This window comes from Schistocerca piceifrons, chromosome 1, assembly GCF_021461385.2.
Source record: "Schistocerca piceifrons isolate TAMUIC-IGC-003096 chromosome 1, iqSchPice1.1, whole genome shotgun sequence".
Lineage (NCBI taxonomy): Eukaryota > Metazoa > Arthropoda > Insecta > Orthoptera > Acrididae > Schistocerca > Schistocerca piceifrons.
In genome coordinates, this window is record NC_060138.1 from 267,694,899 (window position 1) to 267,717,037 (window position 22,139).

At 42.6% G+C, this 22,139-nt stretch overlaps 1 protein-coding gene across 1 annotated transcript in view; it reads right to left on the minus strand.

Annotated features, from left to right (window-relative positions):
• Positions 1 to 22,139, minus strand: part of LOC124710291 (coiled-coil domain-containing protein 13-like) — a 149,104-nt gene that overhangs the window by 91,296 nt on the left and 35,669 nt on the right. The window contains exons 7-8 of the mRNA XM_047240916.1: positions 18,407 to 18,672; positions 11,571 to 11,790 (exon numbers count right to left, since the gene is read on the minus strand). Coding sequence (XP_047096872.1) covers positions 11,571 to 11,790; positions 18,407 to 18,672 — 486 coding nt within the window. The remainder of the gene's footprint in view (positions 1 to 11,570; positions 11,791 to 18,406; positions 18,673 to 22,139) is intronic.

Genomic DNA, 22,139 nt, shown 5'->3' on the forward strand with positions numbered 1-22,139 from the left:
TATATTCTTTTTTGGTGTTGTCTTCTTGAAAAACAGGGGTATCAGTAGCATATTCATTACACAGACGTTGACTGAAAGACAACGCCTGATCACTCAGAATTTTTAAATGACCTGTTTTAATGATAATCTCGGCGAGCAGGTCCAGTTCATTATTAGAAAAACGCCCCTGAAACATCACAGACCCGCCTCCGGCTTCAGCCTGACCTTTCACACATATAGGATGAAATGTTTCATTTGACTCGAGGACGTGCGTCATTTTAATACAGGCAAAGAAAGTGATTCGTCGGACCACATTGCGTTCCGCCAATCAGCTACTGTCCACAGTCGATGATTTACAGCCCTCTTAAGACGCACAGCATTATGTGGCTGTGTGAGCAACGGCCTCTTGCGAGGTGACCGACTCAAAATGTTCATTGAATCCAGTTCCCGTCGCCATGTTATCCTTCTGTAATAGGCTGGGAAGGACTTTCATTGCCTGCAGCAGTTCCTGTCGGATTCGGACGCGACTTTGATTCACAAGTTGTGAAACGTGTCTTCGGTTCCACTTAGTTAGGGTCTTCTTCCGCCCGCAGTTCAGACGACGTGTTTCGCGACCACGTGCGTTACACCACTTCTTGACACGCTGAACATTTCGCCACAAAACACTAACAAATTCAGCAACTTCACACACCACACGGCCAAAAACGATTGTCCCTTTTTGGCTCTCTGTCACGTTCTTACATCTACCTACGTCTACGTACAGTGTCCGCTTGAAACACAAATGTCTCACTGATCGTTAATTCCTTAGGCTCATGTAGCGGCTGTGCGGTTGAACACTTGACTCGATTATTCCGCCACTGATAAACGCTTAACGAGTCATCTGTGCTTGCGCACTGGGGTGACTAAGTATTTTTTGTCCTGTGAGTCTGTAGTAGTTCAATATTACATTAGTATAGTAGTAGAAGGGTAAATGAACGGACCCTCAGAATAACAGACCAGCATTCCTAATTTCGGTTTGTGGTAGAATCCTTGAACAAATTCTCAGTTCGAGTACATTAAACTTTCTTGAGACTAAGAAGTTTATGTCCACGAATCAGTATGGTTTTATGAATTATCGCTCCTTCGTAAATCAGCTTTCCCTTTTCTCACATGATACACTGCGAACTATGGATGAAGGACATCAGGCAGAGTCCACATTCCTTGATTTGCTAAAAGCATTTGACACGATGCCCCATTGTAGGCTGTTAACGAAGGTACAAGCATCTGGAATAAGCTCACATATATGTGAGTGTCCTGAAGGCTTCTTAAGTAATAAACCCAGTATGATGTCCTCGATGGCGAGTGTTCATCAGAAACAAGGGTATCGTCAGGAGTATATTACACTAGTACCTGTTCCATAGATCACGAATACGAAATTTCGTAATGATGTGGAATGTGTCAGTTTATCATAAGTTTTCTTTAACAGTATAACAAATTTTTTACAGTTATTACTTCATGTCTAATTCATCTATTGAGCAGAAGGAGTTGTCATTCATAAATTCTTTTAATTTTTTCTTAAATGTTGGTTGACTGTCTGTCAGACTTTCGGTGCTATTTGGAAAATGACCAAATATTTTTGTGGCAGCATAATTCACCTCTTTCTGTGCAAAAGTCAGATTTAACCCAGAATAGTGAAGATCATCCTTACTATGCACTTCGCTATTATTTTTGAATTGAGATGGGTTATTAACAACAAATTTCATAAGGGAATATATGTATTGCAAAGGTACTGTGAATGGGCTCCAGCTGTTATTCTGTGCATGAATACTTTTTCGTTAATGACAACTTACACCAAAATACGTTGCCATATGAAGGCAGTGAATGAAAACAGACATAGTAGGATAATTTAGTGATATGTTTGCACTTATCTTTTCCATATCTGTGACTATGTGACGTTCAGACAGGCATAGTACATCTACTCCATCCTCAGTTTCTAAACAGTGCCCCAGGGAAAAGTGATGCAACCGCTTTTGTTTTCTACAGTATATACGTATGTGATTTGGCGGACAGAGTGGTCAACAAAGCATAGCAACAAGAATGACACAGGAAATTGTTATTGGCTGGCCACTTACATATAATATGGGCGAGCTTCTCACACAATGAGCAAACCAAAATCCTCTCCCTAAAATCTTTGTAAAAACATTTGACAGGGCACAGAACTTTAAAACTTTAACCACATTCGTCCGAGTGTTGCCTAAAAGAGATGGCAGGTCCGCTGGCAAGTCAACCGCGACCCGCTGGTCACAAAATAAAACGCAATCCAATAAAACGTGGCGCACAGTAACCTGGACGCCGCAAGCACCACAAATTGGAGGTTCCTCTCGCCGGAGCAGGAAGCCGTGCGTCATAGGGCTGTGGCCTATTCGAAGCCGAGTGAGGAGAACCTCGCCCCGTCGATGGGGCTGAAAGGAAGTACACCACACACGCGTTGTGGGCTTGACTATACGGAGCTTATTGTCAGTCACTTCCAGCCACTCATCCTCCCACCGACACATGACCCGTGAGCTCAACAGCGAGGTGAGTGCGTGCAAGGGGATAGCACACTTGAGATACTTGTGGGGCGAGACACGCCCCCTTGGCTGCGAGATCTGCCCTTTCATTCTCAGCAATGCCAACATGCCCCGGAACCCAGATGACTGCCATACAATTCTGCTGCCGCCAACATACATCACGCGTAAGGACCACGAAGATACGAGAAACGATAACTCATACGGAGGCAAGCAGACAGTCGTTTTTGCCTCGCTCTGTTTGCGAGTGGAAAAGGAAGCGAAATGAAAAGAAGCGGTGTAAGGTACCCTCTGCCAGGCACCGTATGCTGGCTTGCGGAGTGTCTATGTAGGTGTAGATAGATTGAAATTAATGATGTATAGAAAGCCTTTGAAACAACAGATAAGATAGGAATTCGCTTTTATTGATGAATCCTTCAATGTTATTATTAATTTTATGTGTGATGCAGGGGCAGACGAGAGACTTTAAATACACTACTGGCCATTAAAATTGCTACACCACGAAGATGACGTTCTACGGACGTGAAATTTAACCGACAGGAAGAAGATGCTGTGATATGCAAATGATTAGCTTTTCAGAGCATTCACACAAGGTTGGCGCCGGTGGCGACACCTACAACGTGCTGACATGAGGAATGTTTCCAACCGATTTCTCATACACACACAGCAGTTGACCGGCGTTGCCTGGTGAAACGTTGTTGTGATGCCTCGTGTAAGGAGGAGAAATGCGTATCATCACGTTTCCGACTTTGATAAAGGTCTGATTGTAGACTATCGCGATTGCGGTTTACCGTATCGCACCATTGCTGCTCGCGTTGGTCGAGATCCAATGACTGTTAGCAGAATATGGAATCGGTGGTTTCAGGAGGGTAATGCGGAACGCCGTGCTGGATCCCAACGGCCTCGTATCACTATCAGTCGAGATGACAGGCATCTTATCCACATGGCTGTAACGGATCGTGCAGTGGCTGCACGTCTCGATCCCTCAGTCAACAGATGGGGGCGTTTGCAAGACAACAACCATCTGCCACGAACAGTTTGACGACGTTTGCAGCAGTATGGACTATCATCTCGGAGACCATGGCTGCGGTTACCCTTGACGCTGCATCACAGACAGGAGCGCCTGCGATGGTGTACTCAACGACGAACCTGGGTGCACGAATGGCAAAACGTCATTTTTTCGGATGAAACCAGGTTCCGTTTACAGCATCATGATGGTTGCATCCGTGTTTGGCAACATCGCGGTGAACGCACATTGGAAGCGCGTATTCGTCATTCCCATACTGGCGTATCACCCGTTGTGATGGTATGGGGTGCCATTGGTTACACGTCTCGGTTACCTCTTGTTCGCATTGACGGCACTTTGAACAGTGGACGTTACATTTCAGATGTGTTACGACCCGTGGCTCTACCCTTCATTCGATCCCTGCGAAACCCTACATTTCAGCAGGATAATGCGCGACCACATGTTGCAGGTCCTGTACGGGCCTTTCTGGGTGCAGAAAATGTTCGACTGCTGCCCTAGTCAGCACATTCTCCAGATCTCTCACCAATTGAAAACGTCTGGTCAATGGTGGCCGAGCAATTGGCTCGTCACAATACGCCAGTCACTACTCTTGATGAACTGTGGTATCGCGTCGAAGCTGCATGGGCAGCTGTACCTGTACACGCCATCCAAGCTCTGTTTGACTCAATGCCCAGGCGTATCAAGGCCGTTATTACGGCCAGAGGTGCTTGTTCAGGGTACTGATTTCTCAGGATCTATGCACTCAGATTGCGTGAAAATGTAATCTCATGTCAGTTCTATTATAATATATTTGTCCAATGAATACCCGTTTATCATCTGTATTTCTTCTTGGTGTAGCAATTTTAATGGCCAGTAGTGTAATTAGTAACCATAACTAGGTGTAGACGTATTTTTCCGTAATTTTTGTGTACCGTTATTCCATTTCATTAAGAAGTTAATAAATTTTGAAAAGATAGCAATTGCTATAAACGTGAGCCCCTTTTGGGCGTACACAGCCTTGTCGCAGTGGTTAAAACCGGGTCCCGTCAGATCAACGAAAAAAAATGGTTCAAATGGCTGTGAGCACCATAGGACTCAACATCTGAGGTCATCAGTCCCCTAGAACTTAGCACTACTTAAACCTAACTAACTTACGGACATCACACACATCCATGTCGGAGGCAGGATTCGAACTTGCGACTGTAGCGGTCGCGCGGTTCCAGACTGATACGCCTAGAACCGGCCAGATCACCGAAGTTAAGCGCTGTCGCGCTGGGCTAGCGCTTGGATAGGTGATCATCCGGTCGCTGGAATGAATCCTTTCAAATAATCTTCTCATAATGTTTGTTAAGAAAAAATGAGTGTTACTCTCAAACGGTCTTTGTTGCACAAAAGTATCGCCAGAGTTTGGAGATGTTAACACCGGTCATGCTAGCGATAATTTTAAATATGTGCCAGGAGAGTGAGATCGCCTAGAAATAGCCCATAGCAATGTGATGTTCATATAGGACCCTCCTATACCCTTTAGGCATGCCTCCTCATCTAATGAAAAAAAAACATCACAATAGACAATGCCTTCAGAACAAAGAACCCGAAGCAGTCTTTCACACGGGTGACCAGGTATCCAGATCCAATCAGACGAAGCAAAGTGGCTTTACAACATTGAACTATTTCCGCCCTTTCACACTAGAGCTGCAGAGGTTCATGTTCGGCTCACTGTTGCCGTCTAGTCAAATGGGAGCCCTCGGACGGGATGCAGTGAAGGACTTGCCACCACTCATGTGCAAGTACAGTAAAATCATTTAGTGGGTGTCTGACGGTGGAGAAAACAGTGACTCTATTCAACAAAATAAGTTCCATTGCTGACATGTAGACTAGGGCCTTACCGTGGGGCTGTTCAACACCTGATCATTCAAATGTCTTTAAAAAAATTTGACATTTGGGATAAAATATGTAGCGGGGATGTTGGTAATTTTGCCCTACATGAGAAGAAAATTACAAGATTAAAAAGGTCACTCGAATACTATTCAACCCTGCACAGAAATGGGGTAACCACACACAAGACGTTCGTTTTAGCCTACACCAAAATTCGAAAACTTATCGTAAGATAATTCTGTAATTTTGAAAAATTGATTCTTCGATGTTAATAGATGCAATACCTTGATAGACATAAAATTCCTCAAAAATGACATTATACTATTTTTATTAGCACACTTGTATCTGTAATTAGAAAACTGCTAAAATTCTAAAAAAAATCTATGCTTTTGCAACAAAGGGGTTTATTTTATACTCACCTCAGAGTTGGAGCAATTCTCTCTTTCACTGTTATATGTCGGTTCATGTTGACGTCCACCAAGTAAAAGAATAGCTCCAGTATTATACAGAGGGCACAAGCTCGGTTTAGGCACAACAAATGATGGTAATACTGCTGGACGCTTTTTTTTTTTTTTTTTTTTTTTTTTTTTTTTTTTTTTTTTTTTTTTTTTTTTTTTTTTACGATGCGCTGTTAACTAGACAAATTTTGGGGATTGATGAGGACCTGATGATGAAGAGCAAAGTAATATTGCAGACAACGTCAAGCAAGAATGCCATTGCTGTCGAGAAATTTAAAACGAACTGCTTGAATGTGGCAGGACGAAATGTAGAATTATACTCATGGTACCAGGCGTCGACATCAGTCCCCATAGTTGTGATGCCCCATTTTCGATTGGTGGGCTATCTTAAGATGCACAGAAAGCTCGAAATAAGGATATCCGGCATTACCGAGGAGATTTTACGCGCTAATATTCCCGTGAGAAAACGACGTTTGCCGTATTCCATCGGCTCCTGACGTCTTAGAATGCACTTATTTCGAGCAAAGGCACTTGAAGATGACAAACAGATGTCACCTGAAGTAAAAGATCTGCTTTTCGACCCATCTCTCAGTGGACAACTCAAGCTACTCTTTCGATTAAATAATCTAAGATATCGATTAATACATTTCGACACGACAATTTCAAGTTCCAGTTCGTTATCAGCGATCTCGTAACACCTTATATCTGAAGTTCTAGTCGAATACACTACATGTATAATTTTTGACCCGCCATATTGTAACCAACATTTTGAATCCTGAAATTCCGAAATAGGATTAATAATCAGCGACATGAGAACACAATTTTGCAGAATTTTATGTCCAGTTTTCCATTACATCAAGGGTTTGAAGCGGGTTGGTCTACTATGCGGCGGTGTTTCAGCTTTCACGTCCGTGTAAGTTACGGCGAGCCGGACTTCGACTCTGTGTGTCGATGATCGCTGCGGCAGTGGGCTCCCTTGATCCCGATGTACAGTTCCTGCCTCTCGTGGGAAAGAAGTGGTATACAACATCTAATATGGAGGTAAATGCACAGAGGTACATAAGCTCACTGGAGAAAATATTAGTCACCTCCTTAAAGGAGTACGGGTGGTAGCTATGGTGCGATGTCGACTGTGCAGAAGTGGTACGACACGGTCACGTTATCCTCAGTCGCTGACGTAAGTCATAGGTGTGGTGTTAATATGCCAGTCGATTGTATGGAATGAGCGTAGTAAGATGGGTAGACGTGACAGAATTCCAGAAAGATGCTATCGTGTTTGGACGTGCTCATCACCATACGGTGAATGAAATTGCCTGATGTATTGTTGTACCAATGCAAACTGACCAACGTATCTGTAAGGAATAGTGTTGCACACGCTATCATGTAACCTGGTGTAAGAACAGTACTCATCGCCGGCCGGGGTGGCCAAGCGGTTAAAGGCGCTTCAGTCTGTAACCGCGCGACCGCTGCGGTCGCAGGTTCGGATCCTGCCTTGGGCATGGATGTGTGTGATGTCCTTAGGTTAGTTAGGCTTAAGTAGTTCTAAGTTCTAGGGGACTGATGACCTTAGAAGTTAAGTCCCATAGTGCTCAGGGCCATTTTGAACAGTACTCATCACAAGACCCTAATCGAAAGGGACGGAGAGTCACACCTTGTCAATGACAGTCGGTTTCAACCGTGGGAAGAATTTGTGCTGTCAGTGAGTGAATTCCATCCAAATCAGTTTCCGAGAGAACATTGCGTAGGAAACTGCAAGCAGTGAACATTGGGAGTCAAATATCTTCGGGAAGGTCATTTCTCAGGGAACCATATAAAGACGCTGGTCTTCAATGGGCCAAGGGAAGTGGAAACTGACTGGAGGCGTGAAGCGTCATGCAATGCCTCACTTCCTTTTTTCAACTGGTGCAAAACGTCGAGTGCACCGATGGCCCAAAGAAGCACGTAATCTGCAGTATGTAGTTTTGGTTCGAGATGGTTCTATCACGATTTAGGGGTGTTTTTCGTACCTTCACTAGGGTCGACACACTCATGTAGCAGTAAAACATCAATCACGATGTTTATTAAACATTCCTGATCACCAAACGTTGCCCTTCCTGCTAATGACAACAGCGCGCTCACAGGGCTGCATTTATGCACCGTACCGTACTTCGACTGGCCCGGTAAATCAAGCGATCTCTGTCTCTCTCGACGAATATCGGGCGCATGACGAAAAAATCCGGGAATTAACATCGTACTGTGTGAGCGGATGATACTGCATAAATAAGCAACTTTCACACGTGGCGGCTGAATGCATGGAGATGCTGAAATTAAGGCACAAGATGTGGAAAAGCCCTGTTATACTGCATTGCTACGGACCATACGAAATGTCGCCTCTGGATGTTGGTACCAGGACCAGTTTATCGTTTAAAACCAGGGTCCTACTAACTCAACGACGATGGAATTCAGGTCTTATTATCATGTTGCGTGCGTAGTGTACACAGATAGGTCCAAGTCTAGGGAAGGTGCTGGCAGTACTTATTGGATACCTTAAAGCAAACTACGAGGCCTATACAAACTGGATCCACAGTCTACTATACGACAGCTGAGCTGGTTGCCATTTTGGAAGCCCCAACATTCGCACAGACGACCACAACTGATACATAGTCATAATCTCTGACAGTATGTCGACCCTACAACTGATTGGGCGCCACCACAATACCTGTCCCAACCTCATAGTTTCAGCAATGGGCGACGCTGTGTTTCAGGTGCAGCGGAAGTGTCTCAACATCGTGATGGTATGGCTGAAAGACGCAGCGGAAGTGTCGCAATATCGTGATGGTATGGTTGAAAGACCACCTTGGGGTACCTGGAAATGAAGAAGTAGATAGCCTAGCAAAGCAAACCTCTCTCCGTGACAGTATTAAATATCATAAATTCCTTCTCAGAGACATTGTACCCCTGGACAGAAAGCTGCTGTCAGAAGAGTGGTAGGACTAATGATGTACGACATCTAAAATCAAGCGCAGTGAATACACAGTAATCGGTCCCAGGATTCCAAGAGTACCACGGTACAATAAGGCACAGACATCAAAGAGCTTCATTGCAGTTGTAGCAAGGCTGAAATTTAATTACTGGGAGTTCACCAAACCCCTCTATCGGCTCAGCCTAAGCGTAACCTCTCTATGTGATTGCGGAGAGGAAGAAGTTCGAAACTATATATTCCTACATTGTCCTCGGAGCGTGTATCACGTAAGTGTCTTTACATGTAATATTTGGGCTGCTGGTCATAAAAGCTTCGAAATCTTGTTAGTGTCCAATGATACTGCAACGTATAAAATACTATACTAGTTGCTTAAGAGTGACAACATCGAGTAATAACTCCCTGTGCTACTATCTATTGCTATTGATAATTAGAATTCTAGCAGAAGAGGAAAGCATAATTAACTGCCTTTATTCTTATGTGCTATTCATCCGATGTGGAACACTCAGCCTTTAAATGTGTCTCTATGTACATACTTTGTGTAAGTGTCTGAATACTGGTGAATGGACATGTGTGGCTGCAAAACACATATCTGGCTATTGTATACTATACTCATGATCTGTCTGCATGGTGCTTCTAGAGCTGCACAAATATTTATTTCTCTGTCTGAAGCATTAAGACAATTTATACAGTACCTATATAAGAACATTTTGTTGTTAATTTAGAGATATAATGATTAATGTAGATTGAAATGGGGAGATGCCAAATGTGTACCTATGCTATTTTATCATTTTTTACTGTGTTACCAGTAGGATTTTTACGGCATACTACCTCTGCATATAGTGTGTTAAAATTTTGGCCTTGTTTACTCGTTTCAGTGTACTGCGGATGTAAAATTTCTTTCATGTCGGATTCTGTCCTTTGTTAGGCCTATGCAACTTCGCACAAGGGCAGGACTTAAGCTAATGTATACTTTATATTGTCATAACAAACTGTAGAATCATATTGCCAGTGTTGAGACAGTTGTATGAGCCTGTGCCGGAAGCCAATAAATTACAAAGAGTCACCTTATCTTAATCGCACAAAAAATGTCTGGGACTTTTTGCGACTGTTGATGAAAGGTATATTCACGATCCCGCAGGATCACTAATGTTACTTCAGCTGGATATGTCATAACTGAAGGATCTTATGGACTCACTTCCTCACCGAATTGGGGACATTATTAAAGCTAGGTACATTACTGGCCATTAAAATTGCTACATCAAGAAGAAATGCAGATGATAAACGGGTATTCATTGCACAAATATATTATACTAGAACTGACATGTGATCACATTTTCACGCAATTTGGGTGCATAGACCCTGAGAAATCAGTACCCTGAACAAGCATCTCTGGCCGTAATAACGGCCTTGATACGCCTGGGCATTGAGTCAAACATAGCTTGGATGGCGTGTACAGGTACAGCTGCCTATGCAGCTTCAACACGATACCACAGTTCATCAAGAGTAGTGACTGGCGTATTGTGGCCAGCAAGATGCTCGGCCACCACTGATCAGACGTTTTCAATTGGTGAGACATCTGGAGAATGTGCTGGCCAGGGCAGCAGTCGAACATTTTCTGTGTCCACAAAGGCCCGTACAGGACCTGCAACATGTGGTCGCGCATTATCTTGCTGAAATGTAGGGTTTCACAGGGATCGAATGAAGGGTAGAGTCACGGGTCGTAACACATCTGAAATGTAACGTCCACTATTGAAAGTGCTGTCAATGCGAACAAGAGGTGACCGCGACGTGTAACCAGTGGCACCCCATACCATCACAATGGGTGATACGCCAGTATGGCGATGACTAGTACACGCTTCCAATATGCGATCACCGCGATGTTGCCAAAGACGGATGCGACCATCATGATGCTGTAACCGGAACCTGGGTTCATCCGAAAAAATGACGTTTTGCCATTCGTGCACCCAGGTTCGTCGTTGAGTACACCACCGCAGGCGCTCCTGTCTGTGATGCAGCATCAAGGGTAACCGCAGCCACGGTCTCCAAGCTGATAGTCCATGATGCTGCAACGTCGTCGAACTGTTCGTGCAGATGGTTGCTGTGTTGCATACGTCCCCATCTGTTGACTCAGGGATCGATACATGGCTGCACGATCCGTTACAGCCATGCGGATAAGATGCCTGTCATCTCGACTGCTAGTGATACGAGGCCGTTGGGATCCAGCACGGCGTTCCGTATTACCCTCCTGAACCCACCTATTCCATATTCTGGTAAGAGCCATTGGATCTCGACCAACGCGAGCAGCAATGTCGCCATACGATAAACCGCAATCGCGATAGTCTACAATCAGACCTTTATCTAAGTCGGAAACGTGATGTTACGCATTTCTCCTCCTTACACGAGGCATCACAACAACGTTTCACCAGGCAACGCCGGTCAACTGCTGTTTGTGTATGAGAAATCGGTTGGAAACTTTCCTCATGTCAGCACGTTGTAGGTGTCGCCACCGGCGTCAACCTTGTGTGAATGCTCTGAAAAGCTAATCATTTGCATATCACAGCATCTTCTTCCTGTCGGTTAAATTTCGCGTCTGTAGCACGTAATCTTCGTGGAGTAGCAATTTTAATGGCCACTAGTTATTATGTGACATTAGCGGGATGCCTGGTGGAGGTGACCAATTTTTTGTCGGCGGTGTTTCCCTGTGTCACGGTCCCCAGACACGAGAAGCGCCCCCGGGAGCCTACCTTGGTCTGCAGCTGGGCGGCGCGCGCGCGCTCCTGGCGCCAGCGGGCGTCGGCCTGCGCGGCGGCCTGCTCGCGCTCGTCCATGCGCGTGTGCAGTACGGCCACCAGCTCCAGCAGGCGGCGGCGCTCCGCCTCGGCCGCCTGCAGCGCCGGCGCGTAGCTGCCAGAGCCGCACTCCGAGGGCGCGCTGCGCGGGCTGCCGCACACGCTGCCCTCCACCCTGCCGCCGGCGTCTCAGTTAACGCCACCAAAGACTCAAGTTCCGCTAAATTTAGAATACTAACGAACCTGTCAATACTTTTCAATTGCTGATTATGTATAGGAATTGCATATACGTCCTAACCTTCTCCTCGCTCCCTCCCTCCACCTCCTCGTCGCCCATCTCCCTGTTCTTTTCCTCCTCCTCCTCCCCCTCCCCCCTCGCTCTGCCCGTATCCTTCTCCTTGCCCACTCTCTCTCCAGCGCCTCCTTCTCCTCCCTCTCTCTGTGCCCATCACCTACTCCCACGTCCCTGTCCACCATCTCCTCCCCCTCTCTGTACACCTCCTCCTCCCCCCTTCCTGCCCATCTCCTCCTACCCCTCCCTGTCCAACTGAAAAAAGTTAATATAGAATTCAAAATATTCGTGATTTCTTCGATCAAAGATGTTATCTCAGATTCCGCTTTGAAAAGCAGTTGCTTGAAACGAGAGAAAAAGTGTTACCACAGGAAGACGAAGAAGTGTTGCGTAATAGGTGCGTAACATTTTTAGTAAGTCTGATTCAACAAATGAAAAACAGGTTATCAGAAAATTTGATTTTGATGGAAAAAAAATTCCAGGATAAATGTTGAACAAGCACTAAATCTCAACAAAGGAGATGTGATTGGTGGAATGGCTCAGTTCAATAAAAGTGTAGAATTTATAGCAAGAGCGGGTGATCAGTCACGAAAAATACATTTGTTGAGTTGGAATGTGACTAAAGATATGAAAAAATTTGGGAATGAAGTATTGCATTTCAAACATGCTCATGGGGAATCCAGTTTGGAGAAATTAGCGACTTCTGCGATTACTTTCATAATACTGCCTCATTCCATTCCGATGTTCGGAGGCTATTTAGCAGTATAAATGTAATAAAAAGCAAGCAGAGGAACAGAATGAAGTTTAATCTTTTAACCGATATGTTAAAAAAGAACAGGGTGTGGTTTGAGGTTGGAAGGAAAAAGCTGCAACGAATATGAAATTCCAATAAACGTTGTCAAACAAATCGGCACCAAGGAACCAAATCAACCTGAAACCGACGATGATGATGATGCAGACAAAAATGATTCATCTGAAGAAGACGAATTCGTTCAAATAATTATCTGTTGTTATAGAACTTGTTTTTATAGAACTGACCTTAAATTGCTGATTTATTTATTATATGCTCATTTAATGATTGTGAATATTTGATTACTTAATAATAAAGGGAACTAATTACTAACATACTTATTGTTTTCTTTCACAATAATTAAAAAAATTTAGTTCAAATTTCAGAGATTATAAAAGTAGGCGCATTTTAGTTAGTGGTTTTCTGGTGGTTTTTGCACTTTAAACTGGTGGGGAGCTCACTTTAACTGTTGGCAATAGTGCATTCTACATTGTTTGAGAAATATCGTCTAAATTTTGTGATGAGCCAGTCAAGGACTATAGCTGAGTTTTGCTAACAACATTTCCCTATTATGAATCATTTAAAAAACCATATGTCTTTCTGAAGGTTAAAGAAATTATCGTGTAAAAGCCTGAAGTAAATTGGTCAAGAACTTTGCGAGATACTTGCTAAAAACATTTATCGTTTATATAATATATATATATATATATATATATATATATATATATAATACTATAACACATATATTAAAAATGTGTAGCCCCTGGCCGCCTGAAGATTTATTTGAGTATCGTGTGAAAATCTGAAGTAAACGGTTCAGAAACTCTCCAGATTTTGGAAACAAAGTTAAATTGTGACTCGTATTTATGTAATAGTGTAGAATTCGGAGCTTTCTCCAGTAAGAAAGACATCATATTTTTCTAGTCACTTTTTCAATAGAATCAATGGCCCTTTCATGCCAATGTGCTCCAAATATGTTGTTGTGCATCGTTGCCATAATCCTCATATCTATTATAGCGGTCACAGAGTCCATAAATTTAATGAACAGAAAACACATTCCTGCGAATTTCTTCCCACTATGATCCACAAAAAATATCTTTCTGTCATGCACTGCTGTCTACTAGATGAAGGATTACCTATCTGATAGGCCACAGAGATTCAGTAATAAGTTTAAAGGATCTGTTTTGTCCGAAAGGATTTGTTTGGAAACCAGAGATAAGCCATCCTCACATGGGACAAGTGGTCCAACGCTGACGTGGATAGATAGTATGACACAAGACACAGTGCCATCGTCACATAGGACTTACTGGTTAAAGTAATTTGTGACTATAGCACTCTCCAGGCGCAGTTGTCTGCCGTATCTGGCTCACAGGCCACAGAGTCGGTTTACGAAAATGGACATACGTAAAATTCCTACGTTACCTCTATTAAAATGCAAATTTCCTGCCTTATCCTTATGGTAGTCAAGTTGTTTTGTTGTAACATGTTTTGTTGTAACATGTACAAATAAAAACTTTAAGATCTATGAAAATGTTATAAAAAAAGGGAAAATATCACATTCTCTCAGAAAACATAAAGTTGAAAAAAAGGGATACAAGAAGGCTCGAACCCACTTCATAAGTCGATGACTCAACCAACTGCGCCACGTTGAATTACAAGTTACGATCTTTTGGTGGGTTTAATTGCTGTTGCGTCATTAATTATAACAAATTATTCGTATAACGTAACGGTACTTAGAAATAGCCTGTAATCCTAGGGTGTAAATAAGAATATACTTAAAACCCATCATATATGTGCTTCAATTAAAAGCGACAAATGCAATAAGGTGCCTACCAAGTTCTGCTTTCGATGCAGACCTTGCACTTGCTTCTTATTTGTTCAATGTTTCCTAGCACGCTGGATAAATATTGCAGAACTCCATACGCGATTATGCCTTCTCAGCGTGAAGTAACGGAAGATGACATCTCAAATCTCGTACAACTTCATGTCAACGACAGCTATCTCGGCCCATGTGAGAACGGCTTTAACACTGTTTGAGTCAGATGTGTGACATTAGTTTGTGTAGTTTCTTAATTGCTGTGCGTCCGGTTTTTAGTCATGAAACAATCTCAAAGAAACGGCAGAATTATTCCCAACGTATCACTGATTCACCTCTGCTGCAACACTGGAATACTAAGGGTGGAATGCGTAATGCGAATAAATCTCTCCTCAACATGACATGGGACAAATACCTTTTGTAGGTTTAGTTTCCGAAACGAAAGTGGATTTGCGTATTACTAGCGCTGTAAATGAACTCGATATAAAAAGTTTGAGATCATTTGAGATATAACAAGGTTTGAGAGAGGAGACAATATTGCAGACTTTGCTAGAACATTCTGAGTGCAACAGTATCATAGTTGTGTTAAGTCATCCCAGAAACGAAAGAATAAAAGAAGAAGAGTTAGATAAAGAAAGTGAAGAAATGAGAGAGAAAAAAGCATCTGAGGTCCCAACATACACATCAGAGGATTCTGCTGTGAGTCTGAACATGTAAATCTTTTATTGCTGTTCTCTCAAACACGTTTTGTTTTCTGTGTGGAAGTACTATGACCTGAATTTAAAAAATTCCACACAGCTACCTGTCAAACATGTATACAAACACAGAGGAAATTCAAGAAATATATTCGTAGTGCAACGGCTAGAGGCTGTCATGCAGCCACCTCGTGCGTACACGTGCTCGATCTGGCGCCATCTCGGAATGCTGACTACTGCTGGTGTCAGTATCTGCCTTCTGCAGAGCGCCTCCAAACATACAGCTGCATCCGAATTGCTGGACGCCACGAACAGTAACGCTGTTTTAAGCTAGCGTCGGTTGAACACGATGTAGATGTCTTTTTGAGCTTACAATGAAGTCCTAATAACTCCATATTTATCCGCTGCTATGACGTTTACTAAATCCATTCCAAGCCTCTGTAGCAATTCCCTTCTTTTTAAATCATCAGTTTGATCAAGTTGTTTGGTGCACTGAAATAAAATAGCAGCGTTGACTCCTACTATGTTTAAAATGACATAAAATACAGACACTGGCCATCTGCGTGTTCGCTGTGATACCGAGTAGTTGGGGCACATTTGGTCCAGTGCGTCCACTCCACTTTTTGAGGCATTTTAATCAATGATCATTTCAGGTTTTCTCTTTTGAGTACCAATTTTCTGATCGTGGTGCACAGATGAAAGCAATACAACAGCTCGACCTTTCCAAGGTTCTGTTTGGTTTGAATTCTCCTGGGATCTGCGGTTTATTTAGCTTTAGATTTCCCAAGACAGTCAACTTTTTGGCTTGCAGTTGATCACAGAGTTCAAGTGACGTGAACCAGTTGTCTACTGTCACATTTCTATTGCTTCACTCAGTTGGTGTTATTAATTTCAAAACATCCTGTGTTGGAATTGATAATATACTTTTATTTGTTCCTTTGCGTTTGTAGACAAATGCATTGCATAAATAGAATGTTAGTGAATCACAAATGCACATAACTTTGAGATCGTATTTAGCTGGCTTCTTAGGCATATATATGCGAAATTTGGACCTATCACGAAAGGGTACTGACATTTCATCGATTGTCCCATTCGCTCCTGGAGTATAATACTTTTCACATTTGTCTATAAAGAGTTCCCAGACATCTCCAATAGCTGCAAGTCTGTCATCAGCCTTCCTAGCATCTCCTGTAGTAGTACAATCGAAACGCATACAAAACAAAATGAATAAAAATCTATGAATGCTCATAGTGGCTCGAAACACATCACGACCAGTTCCATCATTAGCAAAAAGTCCAACAACATTTTCGTGATTAGATTTCATTACTCCAGATAAATGAAGCAGACCTATAAATGCTCTCAGTTCTATTATATCAAGTGGCTTTATGAACGCTGGTTGAGGAGCTCTGTATTTGTTTGACATGTCGTGTATCTTGACGTTTGTACTGGTGAGAATTAGCTGTAATAAATCTTCAGTAATGAACAATTCCCAAGCAGATAATATATCAGTCGAATCAAGCGTTTTTTCTTCCTGTCTAGCACCTGGAAGGCGACTAACTATATTGTAAGCACAGGTACGAGTTGTAGGCGAAGCTTCTATTGACTACTTATAGCACTGCTTTTTTCCAAGAAAAGTATTCGTCAGCGGAAGGCCTAATGCACGCCTCTTCATCTGATTCTTCATCAGATGATTCTGATTCGTCATCAGATCATTTTGATGTAACTTCAGAGGTGGAATCATGATCACTTAGTATAAAATCATCCTCATCTGCTGTGCTCTCCACATCAGATTGCAAAAGCGCAGGATTTATTCATTATTCATTGCAACTCGTCATCTGTTAACGACTTCGATGATGCCATTCCTCACATAACCTTAAAAGTTGATGTTAGCACTGAAATTTAGCTCTTTTCGAAATACTCTAAAACTTCAGTTGCATAAGACACTAATTGAGATAATGAAAAACAACTTACGTTAATACTCTGGTCGGGTATTCTGAGACCTCTTTCTTTTTATGTCACAAAATATTACCGGAAGCACCGCATGCAACACTCCGCGTTAAACGGCATCACTAAACTGAGGACTACCAACAACACAAGCACCTTCTGTTGTTCCATTCACATACTATGGCTCAAATTGCTCTGAGCACAGTGGGACTTAACTTCTGAGGCCATCAGTCCCCTAGAACTTAGAACTACTTAAACCTAACTAACCTAAGAACATCACACACATCCATGCCCGAGGCAGGATTCGAACATGCGACCGTAGCGGTCGCGCGTTTCCAGACTGTAGCGCCTAGAACCGCTCGGCCACCCCGGCCGGCCCACATACTATGTATTGTGTTCATATCGCCTGGGGTTCTCCAGGACCCCACTAGAGCAGTTCAAGGTTAAGTAGAGCAAAATTTCAGCTATGTACTCTCATCTTTTCACATACTTACCAACATGCACTTTTGCCAACGATGAACAAGAGCACGCATGCCGCACTCTTAAGAAACTAAAGCAGCTGAGACTAACAGCTGTCTCACACCTTTGATGACAGTGAGAGGGTCTGGAAAATGTTGATCACATAGTCCAGCCTTCATAGACCCAAAGAGATACAAATGTGAAGGTGTAGTAGCACATACAAATTTGTCATTGTGTTCCATAGTCGCAAAACTACTCTGGGCCTGGCGTTACAGTGTTGCAAGCAGACGCTTGTCTTTGTCTACTGTCCAACTCAGGGAAGTTGGGCTTTAAGCCAGTCAGTGTCGTCTTATGGTTCTGAACTGATGGCTGCTTCAGGATCCAAGACGTACAAAACAGCCACACTCTGCCTATCCCAGAAGACTGTGCACATTACTTTACTTGCAAATGGTTGTGTACTGAACTTCTTGTTTGATGTACTCATGTTCTGCACATCACAGATTATCTACAAATACTACAGAGAGAAATGTGGGTATATTTCTGAAGATATTTAGGGAAATCTTCGAAAACCTAATTCAGGGTAGCTGTGTGGTCACATAAACCCATATTTCTCCCAAATACGAGTTGTAATGCCCACTGATATCTATGCATAGTGTGTATTGACCGAGCACGTAAATCCATATTTCTCCCAAATACGAGTTCTAACGGCCGCTGATACCTATGCACAGTGTGTACTGACCGAGCAATCAAAAGAAAGTGTTGTGAGTGTAAGGTTGCCCGCCTTGCGTTGCTCACTTGGGCTGCTCCAGCTGGTCCAGGCGCAGCTGCAGCTGCTCGACCAGCCTGTCCCTCTGCGCCAGCTGCGCTGTCTGCGTGGTCAGCTGTGCCCTGAGCGCCGCCAGGTCGTCCTCCAACTGCCTGCCGCGCTCGCGCATGCGCTCAGCCTCCACCGTCAGCAGTGCCCGCTTGTCCTCCGCTGCCTCCTCTGCTGACCGCAGCTGCGCTGTCAGCGCCGCCACGAGCTGGTTGTCGTGTTCGCCTTTCTCCAGCAGTACTGTCATCTGCCACAAGCATTAGGGACACCAAAGTTTACCTTCCTATGAATTCACAAAGGATTCTCTACTAAGTAACTTCTCTTTTATATCTCTTCTTCACACATTCGTCCTCCACTACATAGTTTACCCTTTCTAATACAGACTTCCCATCAAGTTTTTCACGAGTAATATAAATGTCAAACAGAATCATCCATCAAGCAACTGTCACAGAACCATCAAAACCGATTTAACACATTAAAACTCCAAGTGTTGATCCAACAATTCCTCCACCAACAGTAGTACTGTCATTACCAGGTCCACCTTGGGAAACCTTTGTATAACCAAGGCTATGCTCATAACGTCCTAAAATCGCTCTCATTTCATCACTTCATATCAACACCATCTCATCACTGAAACATATTTAAATTCACTCATTTGTTTGATTATTTTTCCTTCTTATTAAAATCTTTTGCTTTTGCTAGTTCTAACACTAGAAATGCTAGTAATCTAGTTTTCTTTATGGGAAATGTCATACCATATGTAACAATAACTAAACTCATTTTATGTACAGTTCTCTCAGTTTCATTTACAGTGTTAACTGTTTCCACACAGTCATAAGAAAACAATAGAGCTGTAAAATTTATAATCTTAATAATAAAAGTTTCATTAGGTATTTTAAGCTAGTTTTTTTAATCATTACAATACAGGACGTCTCAGTAAGAATGCTCAATAGGAACGGTCATTCGGAGCACAAAAGTGTAGTAAATATTAGCTCTAAAATGCGTACCTTAGAGTTACGTGCATTTCTTTATCTTCGATACTGTGAAAAAAATCTCTTCCATTACAAGCTCTTTGCTTTCCATATTTTGAGAGATGGCAGTGCGGACGAAAACAAGAAAAAAAGTCCAGTAAACATGAGCTCTAAAGCGCATAATTTAACAGCTATGAGCATTTTTTCATCTTCACTACTGTGAAAAACATCTATTCTACTGAATAAATGCCTATAGCCTTTAGGTATCCATTTTAAAGCCCACGTTTACTAGACACTTTTCTGCTTGTTTTGGTCCCTAAAACCTCCTTCGAAAATATGGAAAACAAAGAGAGATTTGTTTCACAGTACCGAAGGTGAAGTTTTAAGGTACGCGTACTACCATCTCTCAAAATATGGGAAGCAAAGTACTTGTAGTAGAAGAGATTTGTTTCACAGTATCGAAAATAAAGAAATGCACGTAACTCTTAAGGTACGCGTTTTAGAGCCTATAGTTACTAGACTTTTGCGTTTAGAATGATGGTTACTGTTGTACCGCTGAATATTGTCCATTCCTCCAGGGGCAACCTGTATAACTACTAGAAGGTGTGGGTGAAATTGCCCATACTTATCTTACTTAAGGCATGTGGAATTTATGATCTCCCAGCAGAACTGTTGAAACATCTGGGAAACAAGGCAAGAAAAGAAATAGTCTTCCTCTGTAATGACATGTATGAGAAAGTGAAATGACCTGAGGACTTCCTTGCAACAATTATGATACCAACAGAGAAAAAGAGAAACACTAAAAAATGTGAAGAGCATAGGACCATCAGTCTAATTTCTCATGCAGATAAAGTGTTGCTTAGAGTGTTGAATAAAAGGCTATATGTCAAGCTCCATAGAGGAATTGCGGAGGAGCAGTTCGGATTTAGAAGAGGAAAAGGAACAAGAGATGCTATTGTCCTGTTAAGAACTATAGGGGAAAGATATATGGGCCAGCCGAAGTGGCCGCGCGGTTCTGGCGCTGCAGTCTAGAACCGCGAGACCGCTGCGGTCGCAGGTTCGAATCCTGCCTGGGGCATGGATGTGTGTGATGTCCTTAGGTTAGTTAGGTTTAACTATTTCTAAATTCTAGGGGACTAATGACCTCAGCAGTTGAGTCCCATAGTGCTCAGAGCCATTTGAACCAAAGATATATGGAGAAAGATAGAAAAGTCTTTGCTGTTTTAATAGATTTAGAAAAGAATTTTGATAGAGTTCAGTGGAACAAGCTGACGGATATTTTGAAGAGGAAAGGAGTAGACTAGAAAGAGAGACCTCTGATACAGAATCTATAATTACCCAGAAAGTAAGGATGAGGATTGGAAACGAAATGTCAGAGGGAAGCAGCATTGGACGAGGTGTTACACAATGTTGCTGCCTTTTCCCACTGTTGTTTAAAGCATACCTTGAAGAGATTATTGCGAAAGGCTTAGATGGGAAAAGAGAAATATGTAAGTGAATTAAATGTGAATTGCAGAGTAATCATGTAGATGTAGATGTATTGGCGGAAAAAGAAGAGAATCTATAAGATTTGCTGAAAGTCAGCAGACAGTGAATAACATGCTGAAAGATCTGAATGAAGCTCGTGTGGAAAATGAGACGCAAATAAACACAGCAAAAACAAAGAGTATGCTCATCAATACAAGACGCAGACTGTCCAATATTAAAATAGGACTAGCTACCATTAGCCAAGTAAATGCATTTAAATATCCTGGAAGCACAATAACTGAAGACTTGAGATGTCACCAGGAGGTGAAAACTCGAATTGCCATAGCGAAGGAGGCATGCAACAGAAAGAGGAGACTGTTATGTGGCAAATTAGATAAAGGCCTAAGGAAAAGGCTTGGCAAATGTTTTGTCTGGAGTGTGGCACTATATGGGGCTGAAACAGGGACACTGAGACGTGAGGATGAAAAATGGTTAGAAGCATTTGAGATGTGGATGTGGAGGAGAATGAAGAGGATAAGCTGGATGGAAAGAGCGAGTAACGAAAGAGTATTGGAAAGGTTGGTGAGAGAAGATGTTTCCTGAAGGTTATAAGAGAAAGGAAAAGTAACTGGTTGGGACAGTCACTGAGAGGGGAGAGCTTGCTAGCAGATGCTTTGGGAGGACTGGTTTGTGGGAGACGACTGAGAGGAAGAAGGAGATACAAGATGATAGACGGCACAAAGGGAAGAGGAAATTACGTGGACCTGAAAAGGATGGCAGAAGACCAGACAGCCTGGAGAACTACCATGTGAAAATCTGCCTTTTAGCAGAACACTAACGATGATGATGATCTTACTCTTTGGTTAATGTTTTGTGGAACTGTTTCATTTTAGAGGATAAATCTTTAACTTCTTATTCACGTACAGTGATTGATCAGCTGATATTAAGTGCACTGGGATTAGTTTAGTTTACAGTGGTTCCCGTAATAAGTGTCATTTCGCTGTTTTAAATGTCTTCTCCTAGTCTACAAACGTGTGGTAAATTGCTAAACTAAACTCTCTTATTTCTTCGTTTATGAGTGTTAGTCTGAAAATAGCCTATAACCTGAATTTGATCTTCCATTTCTGAAGCAACGTCGGGTATCTGATATTTGCACATCTCTATTAAGAAGTAATGCTTTATTAACTATTTTGGCGAACACGTTTTGACCATGTGAGCGAAATTTGCCGGCAGTTTATAACTGAGAGCCTGACTTTTCCCTCCGGTACCTCTCTCC